Source organism: Papaver somniferum, chromosome 5 (genome assembly GCF_003573695.1).
Source record: "Papaver somniferum cultivar HN1 chromosome 5, ASM357369v1, whole genome shotgun sequence".
Lineage (NCBI taxonomy): Eukaryota > Viridiplantae > Streptophyta > Magnoliopsida > Ranunculales > Papaveraceae > Papaver > Papaver somniferum.
The window spans coordinates 33,942,945-33,955,813 of record NC_039362.1 but is presented as its reverse complement, the minus strand read 5'-3'; the positions used below and the strand labels follow the sequence as shown (position 1 = coordinate 33,955,813).

General features: G+C 37.6%; 1 protein-coding gene and 1 pseudogene across 2 annotated transcripts; one reads left to right on the top strand and one right to left on the bottom strand.

Annotated features, from left to right (window-relative positions):
* Nucleotides 1-2,265: 2,265 nt before the first annotated feature.
* Nucleotides 2,266-7,298, top strand: LOC113281350 (pentatricopeptide repeat-containing protein At5g61990, mitochondrial-like). Of its 2 annotated transcripts, XM_026530063.1 has the most exons (5): nucleotides 2,266-5,468; nucleotides 5,569-5,629; nucleotides 5,780-5,959; nucleotides 6,253-6,363; nucleotides 7,004-7,298. In XM_026530063.1, the coding sequence occupies exon 1, from the start codon at nucleotides 2,355-2,357 to the stop codon at nucleotides 5,445-5,447; it is 3,093 nt and encodes a 1,030-aa protein (XP_026385848.1). In that variant the 5' UTR covers nucleotides 2,266-2,354; the 3' UTR covers nucleotides 5,448-5,468; nucleotides 5,569-5,629; nucleotides 5,780-5,959; nucleotides 6,253-6,363; nucleotides 7,004-7,298. The 2 variants fall into 2 exon arrangements, with proteins under 2 accessions (XP_026385848.1, XP_026385847.1); XM_026530062.1 differs by having other exon boundaries at nucleotides 2,266-5,629.
* Nucleotides 7,299-7,431: 133 nt separating this feature from the next.
* On the bottom strand, nucleotides 7,432-12,388 carry LOC113278934 (annotated as a pseudogene).
* Nucleotides 12,389-12,869: the final 481 nt, after the last annotated feature.

The following is a 12,869-nucleotide window of genomic DNA, read 5'->3' as shown; positions in this document are numbered from 1 at the left end:
GCGGTTACAGGGTATGGTTCGGCGTAAAACAAGTGTTTGATGTGCGCCGAGCTGTTCTTGAAACTGAACTCTGAAAGTGCATATGAACGGCTCGGCGTATATCTGAAATCTGTTTTGAGCCGAACTTAGTAAAACAGAGACTTATATTTAGGATCGGCTTATTCGATGGTGTTAGTTTTGTGCCGAATATGTTTTGTGAATTTCAGAAATTTTGCATGTGCGTAGGATCGGCTTGTATGGTAGTATTAGTTTTGTGCCGAATAAATGTTGTTTGAAATTCAGAAATTTTGCATGTGCTTAGGATCGGCTTGTATGGTAGTATTAGTTTTGTGCCGAATAAATGTTGTTTGAAATTCAGAAATTTTGCATGTGCTTAGGATCGGCTTGTATGGTAGTATTAGTTTTGTGCCGAATAAATGTTGTTTGAATTTCAGAATTTTTGCATGTGCTTAGGATCGGCTTGTATTGTAGTATTAGTTTTGCGCCGAATAAATGTTTCAATTCATAAGTCTAGATTCGGCTTATTCGATAGTATTAAGGCTGCGCCGAATATCATTGTTAAAATTTCATAAATTTTACAAGTGTGTAGGATCGGCTTATTTATATGATATCATGTTGCGCCGAATACATGTTTGAGTTCATAATCATAGGTTCGACTTATTCGACAATATCGGTTGTGAGCCGAATACAGGGTTCGGCTTACTCGACAATATAGGTTTTGAGCCGAATATTTAGGATCGGCGTATAATTATTTTGTGGTATGAGCCGATCCACTCTCTGTGTAAGCTAATAAAAATTTCAAGACATGATTCATACTTGCGCCGAATTAGTCTTATAACTTTCATACTTGTGTCAGGACCAATGCCGCCAGTAGGGAGATGTTGAAAAAAATGAAGGACAAAATTGATTCCAAAACACCAATGACCGTGGAAGAACCACAAACAATATTTTAACCCAAAAATTAACAAATGCATGTTCGGCTCAGAAGATAATCATATTATGTGCCGAACCTTGGACATAAGAGGTTTCGGCTTGTACGATATCCTCAATATGTGCCGAACCTCGAACAATATTTTAACCCAAAAACTTACAAATTTATGTTCGGCTCAGAAGATAATCATATTATGTGCCGAACCTTGGACATAAGAGGTTTCAGCTTATACGATATCCTCAATATGTGCCGAACCTCGAACAATATTTTAACCCAAAAATTTACAAATTTATGTTCGGCTCATACTATAATCAAATTATGTGCCGAACCTTGAACATAAGAGGTTTCGGCTGATACGATATTCTCCATATGTGCCGAACCAGTAACAATATTTCAACCCAGAAATTAAAAAATTATGTTCGGCACATACGATTTTGGATATGTAAGCCGAATTAGTAGTGATTCTATTCCGAGCTATTCAGGATGTTGTTCGGCTTACTATGAAACTTTCATATAAGCCGAACTAGTGTCTAGCAAAAGGGTTGGAATTGGAAATTATAGGTTCGGCGCATGCAGTAAACAGATTCAGTAAGCCGAACCGTTCATCAATGGTAGATTCGGCTCATAGATGTGAGCCGAACCTCAACCTGTTTCGCCGAACCATGATTCATAAAACCTAACTTTTGATAATTGAGAGCTATAGAAGTGAGATTAAGTATAGGATATAAGTGTACCTTTGTATTAGAAGAATTGGGTTCCTCATCAATGTATTCATCATCAGGATTTGGCTCATAAAAATCATCATCTTGAGTTTGTGTTTGAGTTTGAGCTTGAGTTTGAGTGGGTGTAAAATCATTCTCATAATCTAAGAAATCAGCCATTTCTGGATCATTGTTGTAGTTGATGTGTATTTTCCTAGGTTTTTTAGATGAATGATGACCCTCCTCATCCTCCATTGAATCAAGAATTAGAATTTTCTCACTTTCTCCTTCTCTTTCTGTCCTTCTTAACCAAACCAAAACTTTGATTTTTTTTTCCTCAAATTTTTCATCTAAACAACTCTTATAATTCTGAAAATTATCTTAATCACTAAACAAAATATTTAATCACTAATCAAGATTATTAACACTAATACGTAAAGGGCATATTTGCCATTAAAATTTTTTGGGTTAAGGGGTTATCTGATTTTGCTATTCAACAATCTTTTTTGTCTTCATTCAATATGCCAAAATAATTGTCACTAGTTAGACTCGAGCTCAGATATTGGGCTCGGTTTCAGACTGATAAAGCTACGTTGAAGTCACCACTCACCAGTTCGAATTCCACATTGACATTACAAAAATAAAATAAGTCTCTTACTCCATTTCATCTCGAGCTTTCCAACACTGAAAAGATAGAGGTGAGTCTGATTTTCTGTATAGAGATGTTAAAATTGTTGTCTCAGAAGAAGCTTCTCATCTTCGTACAACAAAATGGGATCTTTAGAAGATCCATGGGATTCTGTAGCTTAGTGCAAAGACCCTTGGAAGAATCTTCTTCCGTTGAAGAAGTATCCAATCTTCTTAAACATGATAACTGGCAGTACCTAATGGAATCATCAGATATATCCAACAAGTTGAACCCAGATATCATTCAGTCAATACTTCATCATCAGGTTAGTATTAGTAATAATTCTGCTGGACGTCTCTTACATTTCTTTTATTGGTCTGAGCAAAGATTAGGTATTCCTCAGAAATTGAATTCCTTTTCCATTTTGGTGATTTATTTGTGTAATTCCAAGTTATTTGGACCAGCTAATGGTTTATTAGAACGAATGATACAAACCCATTTATCCCCTTTGGAGAATTTGCATTCTATTGTTAGCTCTTTCCAAGAAGTCAGTGGTGGCGCCACTTCCGCTGGTGATGGTAAAAATATGGTTATTGATATATTGATAGATACATACAACAAAATGGGTAAGTTGGAAGAATCTGTGGAAGTAATTTTAGGTATTGAGAATGCATTTTATTTTCCTAGTTTAAGGTGTTGTAATTCATTAATGAAGGATTTGGTGAAAGTAAACAAGTTAAGTTTGTTTTGGAAGGTATATGATAAAATGTTGGAAATGAAAATGTTGTTTGATGTTTATACTTATTCTAATGTTATTGGAGCGCTTTGTAAAGTGGGTAAAGTAAATGAAGCCAAGAAAGTACTTGTTGAAATGGAAGGGAAAGGTTGTAATCCTAATTCAGTAACGTATAATGTTGTTATTGGAGGTTTTTGTAAGATTGGAGCACTAGATGAAGCTTTTGAGTTGAAACGTTTAATGGCTCAAAAGGGTTTGGTTCCCGACGGGTATACCTTTACTGCACTTATCAATGGGTTGTGTAGAGAGAGAAGGTCTAGTGATGCTAAATTGATTCTGGGAGAAATGGTGGAGATGGGTTTGAAGCCTAATCATGTTGCGTACTCGACTTTGATTGATGGGTTCATGAAAGAAGGTAATGTAGATGAAGCTTTCAGGGTGAAGAAGGAGATGGTTGCTAGTGGAATTCAACTGAATCGTATAACTTATAATATGCTGGTTGGTGGTTTGTGTAAGAGAGGTAGAGTGGAAAAGGCACGCGAAATCTTGAGCGAGATGGATCACTTGGGATGGGAATCTGAGTCTCACACCTACAATATGTTGATTGAGGGTTATTGTCGAGAGCGTAATTCAAGTATGGCTTTTGAAGTGCTTGATGAGATGACTCGGAAGAACTTACTACCTACAGTAGTTACTTACAGTGTATTAATCAATGGTTTATGCCACTCTGGGGATTTCTCTCAAGCAAGTAGAGTTTTGGATGACATGGTTAGAAGGGGTTTGAAGCCGAATGCTGTCATCTATACAAATCTGATTGCAGGTCATTGCAGGGAACATAGGTTTCAAGATGCTATTAAGGTATTAGAGGGAATGAGTGAGAAAAGAGTTGCACCCGATGTTTTCTGCTACAATTCTCTTATCATTGGCTTCTGTAAAGATGGGAGGATGGAAGAAGCGAAGCCTTACTTAGTGGAGATGGTAGCGAAAGGGTTAAAGCCGAATGCATATACGTATGGAGCTTTCATACATGGGCATAGCAAGGCAGGGGAAATGGAAAAGGCAGGCAGCTATTTTACGGAGATGCTTAATCATGGTTTGTTTCCAAATGATGTTATTTACACTGCCCTGGTTGATGGGTACTTCAAAGTGGGACAAGTTCAAGAGGCCATCTTGGTATTTCGTACTATGATAGATAGAGGTATTCTTCCTGATGTGAAAGCTTATAGTGTCCTCATCCATGGTCTCGCGAGGAATGGAGAGATGCAGGAGGCTATGCGTGTATTCTCTGAATTCCAGGAGAAGGGTTTGGTTCCTGATGTCTATACCTACAGTGTTCTCATATCTGGGTTCTGTAAGCAAGCTGAGATTGGTAAAGCGTTTGAGCTTCATGACGAGATGTGCAGGAAAGGAGTCGATCCCAATATTGTTACATATAGTTCCATGATCGATGGTTTGTGTAAGTCAGGATATATTGAAAGAGCTAGAGAATTGTTTGACAGCATTCCTGGTAAGGGTCTGATACTAAACGGCTTCACATATGCTGCAATAATAGATGGATACTGCAAATCAGGTAATATAATGGAGGGGTTCAGATTGTTCAGTGAGATGCCGTCAAGAGGAGTCTTGCCTGATAGATTTGTTTACAGTGCTCTTTTGGATGGTTGCTGCAAGGAAGGAAACATGGAAAAAGCTCTGAATTTGTTTCAGGAAATGGTGGGTAAGGGCTTTGCTACTACACTCGCTTTCAATATTTTAATTGATGGGTTTTGTAAACTTGGAGACCTCGAAGAAGCCCAGCGGTTGCTAGCAGATATGGCATTTCAGAAGATCATGGCTAACAATGTTACTTACACGACGGTGATGGATTGCTTCTGCAAGGCTGGAAAAATGAAAAAGGCTAGAGAGATCTTCTTGATAATGCAGGAAAATAAGCTGATGCCAAACACCGTAACTTATACTTCACTTATGCACGGCTACATTAAAACTGGGAATACACAAGAGGTATTTGCACTATTTGATGAGATGAAAAAGAATGGAATCAAGCCAGATGAACTTACCTACGGTTTAATGGTTGATGCTCATTGCAAGGAAGGAAACTTATTAGACGCCTTTGAGTTGCGAGATGAGATCCTTCAAAAGGGAATGCCAGTTACCAGCACAACTTATGATGCACTAATAGATGCAGTCTCTGAGAAGGAAGAATTCTCTAAAGCACTCAGTTTGCTTAATGAAATGGGAGAACAAGGACTTAAGCCCACACTTGATAAGTGTAGGAATCTAATCTGTAAATGTCATGGAGCTGGCAATCTGAACGAAGCTACCACTATCTTGGCTGCCATGGTTAAATTTGGGTGGGTTCAAGACATAACCAGTGTAAACGATTTCGTAGGCGGACACCAAAATAATGCAAACGACGAGGGTTCAAAAAAATGTGTTAGTGAAACAGCATAGACGAAGCGTTCACTGATTGAGGTATCTTAAATGATTACTTCGGCTGGTTCCACCCTGGACTGATTCGCTGCTTCATTTTGCCAACTGCATGGCTTGACTCGGCTCTTTGTTGCTTTGCTAGTTCTTTTTGCCAACTACGCACAAAGACAAATCAGGCCTGAGTGGTTCAACTTCTAGAAGAGGTAAATTCTAAACATGATAAATCATCTTGGAATTTGTTTCTAATTGTTTGTCTGCTTTCGACTTAGGTTGGAAGTGTAGTTTGTTCATGCGTCATTAAATATTGTGCTTTTGTTAAACTTGTCTACATTATTTTGTTTTGTTTATGACAGCTCTTTCGACAGCTTGCTTGGTGGTGTGGTGTTTTTCAAACCACAGAGTTTACAAAGTGTTGAAGCGGTTGCAGGATCCGACTTGAGTGACATACTTGTACAAATGTTGAAAAGGACAGCTCGTCCAATTAACAAACAATCTGTGTTTTTATAACAATAATTAATGAGAAGAAACTAAGGGTAAAGTAATGGAATGTGGATCTCACTCCAGTCTCATGTTGTTGTTTTTTTACGGTTTTTGTTTCATGGGTTTTTTCCCCTTAAGATACTGGTGGGTTTTCACAAACCATATACACTTGTACACCTTCTTGGTGGAAAAGGATGCGGGTCTCTGTTAACTATAATAAATTTGATGATTGTAGTGTAGAGATATTGAGAGGAAGAAGACTAAGACATGTTAATGCAGAGAAGAATTTATGCTACATGCTGTTTTAGGGTTTGGGTTTTGATAAGTTAATTTGTGAGTTTTGCAGGATGCTGAATCAAAATGAGGATGGAACCGATAGCAGTGGATGGTGAATTGGCGTAAAGTTGGATGTTTTTGATGATGGAACTGCTGCAGTCTGAACCAAAGGATGTTGAAGGTAATACTTATTCTGGTTTTAGCTTAGAATTCTTGCATTGAACTATAAACCAGAATGGGGTAATCAATCAGCTGATCAGAGTGTTAATTTCTGATGTCTCAAAACTTGAAATTGGGATTACAGCAATGCAGTTGTTGCTGAAGCAAATGGCTGTGTTGAAGAAGCAGCAGTAGCAGCAATTGCGAGTGTAAACAACTGGAGAAATCATTGGATTTTGATGACAGTGAACTCTGCTGCTTATTGATGCCTAAGACTAAATAGTACCTAAGATATGCCAAGTTAGCAGTATAAGTTGTCTCCTGAGTAGGACTTGCAGAATTTGAGAACAGATACCAAATACCTAAGACTAAACAGTGAGTTGCCACTGGTATTAAAAAAAAGTCCTTATCATTATAGTGAAAATGTAGGTTAAATCCTTAAGCCCGACCTTAAGAATGTGGATTGGCTCCTCACTTGTATGTATGATGCTACAAACAAAGCAAAGAAACAACACTGCCAAACCGAAGAAAACATACAGGTTAATGAGCTTGCAGATTCCTGGATCTTTAGATCTAGTTCTGGATGACTTGGATAACATGTTAATATCCTTAGTGTTTGTGTTATAATCCATTAATATTCTTTATTGATTTGTTATATGCAGCCTCTTCCAGTATGGATTGAAATGTGTGGGTGCGCTTCTAGCCAAGGTTATATTTCTCGAAAGAACACATGTTGATAAACAGCATAAGCAGCAGCTCCTGTCAATGAAATACTGTAGATGTTTCTACTTCACTGTTCTGTTCTCTTTTACGTGAGAGAGCCCAAAATGACTACCTACAGAGGACGATGTACTTTTAATGTTGGAACTTAAAATGCTCATGATCACTGTTGCTGATTATTCTCGTAGCCTTTGTAGGTTCAAGTTTTTTTAAATGTAGGCACAGTTCTCTTTATAACACCATGCCATCTTTTCTAATTGTGGAGAAAGAAAGAAATAAAAATACAAATGTGCCATGCTTTCACCCACCGATGGTTGCCTTTCATCCTAGAAGAGTGAATACCACAATACTCTTTGCATATTATTATCATTTTTTGGGAAAAAAAGATGCTATCATTTTTTTTCAGAATCGAGGAGTATTAAACACGGTACAAGACAGAAACCCTATGAGAAATTGCAGGCCTAAAGTGACATCAAAGATAGATGCAGCTGAGCGGGAATGGAAAATTCACAGGGGCAAAATTTATTTTTTCTTGCACTATGATGCACTATATTAATTGCCAGTTTCTACTTTCCAAAATGCATTACATTATCTTGGAACACACCAGAGAAAGACAGAGGAAATGCTTCACTACATATTCCAATAGCAAGGTAAAGCAGGAGAAGGGAACTGTGATGTTAAGTTGTTCTTAATTACTTGTATTGATTTGTAGATACAACTGTTTCTCTTTACTTAGCTGAGCAGCCACACTTCTTGTAATATATATCATACTTTTCTCTCCGTTCTGTTCAATGCTGGTGAACGCAGTTACATTCAGACTCGCAAGCTACTTTGTTTTGCGTATAAATCTTCAAGTATCATAAAAACCAAGCACCAAGCCATGTTGTATTACCCAATAACTAAAGGTTGCTTCTCATACTACTTTTTAGTCAAATAATCCTCTTGCAGTACTTCCGATTATGTCATTCACCTGAAGCGATTTCTTTTCCAGTTATTACTTTCTTCTTCTTTTCAACTCAAGACTAATGAATAAGAAAAAAGACTTGAAATAGGAACTTTAGTGAACTATATTCTATACCTGCTTTGAGGAAAGGCCTATGTCTTCCAAATCGGAAAGCTGCATAAGGAAACCCAGGGAAATTCATTTCAGTTTTCCGAATTTGATATTAAGATGTCCCATCTGAAACTATATCAAAATATCAAAGTGTTTCTAACCGATTGTATGGGGCTCGCTTCTCTTAGTGCGACTATGTGGACTGCTCTTCTCTTTCCAATGCCCTGAAACACAAGTAAAGGAAAACGAAAAATAAATAATATGCAGCAAACAAATTCATATTCAACTTCTGCGTTTTAGATTCCTAAATAGTACCTTTAGCTCCATCAGCTGCTCGCTGCAACGAAACAAGTAAACAAATAAATAAAACGCTCAACTACACGTAAGTAAATTAAACATTAAGTACAAGATAGAAAGAGATCAAGTTCGCGCATAGCAGCTAAACTTACTTGCTAGCAGTGTTCAAGCAAGCAAGATATTCTTGAATAAAGGTGGTCTGCATATCAGTGATAGCAAAATGGAGTAAATAAAATCATTAGTTTGAAGAGATTAACCGAAACGCTGTGTAGGTTGCAAGTTATTCAATAAACCTTCAAGTTGGAACTACGAGCAAAAAATTTGCTTAGTGGAGAGAGAATTGCTTCAGTTTCATCAGTATAGTTGGTCACATCCGAAAGCGGTTTGGGAGTACTTGGCTCAGGTACATCAACGCTTTCAAGCATTATTGGATTAGATGAATTGACTGATATAACTCTCTTCCTTGCTGCAGAAGATTGAGCTGCACTAAACACGACTTTAAGCTCTTAGATTATTAGGAATACAATAATTCCAACAAACTATTACCCAATTAGTAACGTATGTACCTCTACAGGCTTGGAGTGGAGTTTGCAACCCTGTAGACATCCTTACAAATGCCTTGTTCTGGATGATTCGAGCACGATTGGCATACTCCAAAGTGTTCAATGTTATGTCGGCATTTATGTTTGCGGGACTCACACAAGCTGTAATCAGAAAATAAAAAATAATTAAAATAATAAACATTGAGTCTCTCTAACAACAACCAAACTCGAGAACTACAAAAATCAATACTTACCAATCATCACTGTCTTGCCATTAACGCCAAGAGAGTCCTGCAAAATCAACACCAAGTAAAAGGGAGGACCCGTAATTTTCACCGTAGCATACTCATTAAAAAATTATTGAGTTCTTAAAATAAGTTATAGCTTAGAAACCAAAAAGCATGTATGAATATCCCCTTGCCTGAAGCATACGTGTTAATTTGCTGTCGCTGTAAGGAACATGCCCTCCTTCTTTCCTCGTTTTCTCTCCCAAAGATCTTATCACCTTTCCAAGAGACAATAATCCTCTATTTAGGTGAATGCCTACAGAAATCATACTTCGTGAGTAAACAGCTCAAGAAACCGTAGATATTTAATGTACAGATTTATATATTTTAATCACCTTCTTTCAAACGCAACCCATCTGTTCCCGTTCTTTTCACACGCTCTGAACCAGCAAGGTCCACCAAATGAAGTTTTGCAGATAACATATTATCTCCAGCATCATCTTTGGTGACTCATGTGATTCTACTTTGCTCCAGTGAGATTGTAAAGATGGCATGAGAGCGACTATTCAACAGATTTACAGATGAAATGCAGCAAAAGCTTATTAAACTGTTTCAAAGACGAGCGCCATGATATACAATAATTACCTACACTAACAAAAAACATTAAGGTTGCGCATTTATCAGAAGTCAATGAATAAGCATACACACATTGATTGACTATTCATATTTGTACTTCCAGTTGCCCGTGCCTTTGAACCCATGTGTAAACATGTTGCCATCTTCCCTTTTGTTCCAACTTTCTTCTCTGTAACACCTTCAAGTGTAATGCCCCCGTTCGCCGTTTCTCGAATTTTTAAAGGAGATCTAGAAACTGATGAGTTTGAGCGTAGCAAATCAAAAACTTCTTCTTTAAGAATCTGTGAACAAGTCAAGACAGCTGATTTAAAACATTTGCACATACTGCCATAACTCAAAGTTACCCATTCATCCAAATACTTTATATTGTAGTGTAAATAGAAGGTGAAGAATACCTTACCTCAACAAAAGAAATCCTGATTAAAAATTTATGAGTTTCTTTTGTCTCTTTAACCTTAGCAAAGATGGCATCCATCACTTTCGGGATAATCCCACCATCATTTGTGTCTCCACTGTAATTAGTTCCCATGGTATACGTCTTGCCTGATCCACTCTACACCAATACAGAAACCAATCAAATTGTACATTAGTAGAGTTAGAGATAACAACAGCAGAAAGTGAACAGAATTTGGAAAGCTGCTAGGTTGCTCATCAGCGATAGAGGAATTGAACGTGATCCATCGAAGGCTAAATCTGTCATCAATATGTCTCCGTCAAGAAAAGATAAGGAGATCAGGAATTCTCATGGCTGCCTTCAACGCATAAGCCGGTATATATCAACTAACTTTTATACGTGAGCCGATATTGAAGTTACCAAGGAAAATGAGACGAAATCAAGACCTGTTATACTCATGCTAACTGACAACTTATCTCAAGGGAGAGGATTGTGGAAGGGGATTATGAATAATCACTTGTTCATGGAATAACATGTAAGAGTAAAATTCCCCCTAAATAGTGGTGATCAGGTTTTATTTTGGCATGACAGGTGGTTAAAGGAGGTAGTCTCGGCAGATATGCAAGGTATTGTATCAGAAGTCTACCTCAAAGAACTTCAGTATAGCAAAGACGGTGAATCATGACAACTCTTGGGAGCTAAAACTTAGAGCTAATCTAAATGTGAATGGTCAATAAAAGCTAGAGTTGCTGGAGGAAGTTGGAGACGCTCCTTCTCTAAACGTAAACACAGATGAAGTTCAAATGCAGGAAGCTGATACATTCTCAGGCAAGCTCTGCAACTCAGAGATGCTAAAAGTAGAAGATCAACCTCCAACATTTCTCAAAACAGGAGCTCATTCGGCGCAGAGATGTTCCACCAAATGTCGTTTGCATGTCTCTCCCTATGGAGTAGTGAACGGCAATAACTTGGTCCATGAGCCCATTAAATGACAGAAATATTTAAGTGGTTATATATGGAGTTTTCTCGCATAGGTAATAACTTGGTCTATTTGGAAGGTGATGATCAGGAGGAATAGAAGAACATTTGGGGGGCCGTGCTAAACTACTGGATGAGGTTCTGCTTGACATCAAACAGTAGTGTTGTGGGCATCAAGAGAGGAAGCATTTAAAGGAATCCCTTTACATGTTCTGGGTGTATTTAAAGAATACTTTTTCTTTTTTTCGTTTTTCAACAAGCTTTCAACCTTTCGCCTCATAAAAGATAAAAGTAAAAATGTAGCGCACCATTTGCAATCCTGAATGTCAAGAGGCATACTAGTGGAGTACCATGACTAGAGTGGCAACAGATGCACCTACACCCACTACAAGTATTGGAACAGAACCATTACATAAATAAAAATGAGGTCGTCAACAAAGACGTACCTGACCATATGCAAGAACTGTTGAATTGCAACCGTGGAAGAGGTCATCAACCAAGGGAGCAACACAATCATCATATATGGAACAAGAAGTAGCTGGCGCAGTAATTTCATATACATGATCGAACACGAAACTCTTGGATCCAATCTCCACCTGTGGAGGTCCATTTTCTCCTCCAGGAATAACACTAACACAATCCACACAACTTAATAAAACCTCTTTATCAATCAACGGTCTAACCATCACAGCAACTTTAACACAGTCTGATAACCTTCTCTTGTTCTTGTTGTTTTTGCTGGTAGTGTAATTTGTAGTATTACTAGAAACATGAGAATACGCAGGAGTAGTAGGTTCTTCTTCTTCACTAACAACTGTGACTTGGTGATTCTCACAAACACTCAGTGTGCGAAATCGATTTTCTAGATTAATCCAGAGATCTCTGGATGATTTACTTTCACAAACATGAGGAAGAATTGAATCTGAAATAGTCGAATTTAACCAAATTAAAAGAGATCCGTCACGATCGATCCATTTTTGAAAATCTGGATTAGAAATCTGTTTTTCTGAAGAATCGTTATCAAAGAGAAACTGAGGAGGACAAATGGAAGAACCATCTATTAAATCAAGGACGTGATATCGTCTTAAGATTGGAAGAAACAAAGATCTCCAGGTTTTGTAATTGGAATTGGTGAGTTTAACTGGCAATAGACCGACTAATTCATGAGGTGGAGGTAAAGAGTCGTTGAAAATCGCCATTGAAGATCTGGAGATCAGTGAAGAGAGTGAAACGGGAATTTATGAGCTGACTTATTAAAGGAAATGGCGGTTTGGGTTTGAATTCGAAAAAAGATAACTGACACGTGTAGCTATTTGCAGAGGTACATCTTCTCTTACCAGGGATGGTCATACAACGGGTATGGGGTATTGCCAATCCCAGTCACTGCCCCGTTCGTAAAAAAATACCCATATCCGTCCCGTTATCCACATGAATTGGGACGAGGCGGGTATGAGGAATATCCATTTGGGGCGGGTTTTACATGAATTACCCGTAACACGGAGTTAATACATAAATTTATTTATAATCAAAACTTAAATATGAAGCAAGCAAAAATAATAACATAAGAATAATGCTTCTAAACTTTTAAATTCCGAAATTCATCTTAAGATGAACAAAAAAATCTTTAAATTACTTCTTAGTTTTTCTACTTTGTCCTTTCGATACAAGAACGATCAAAGA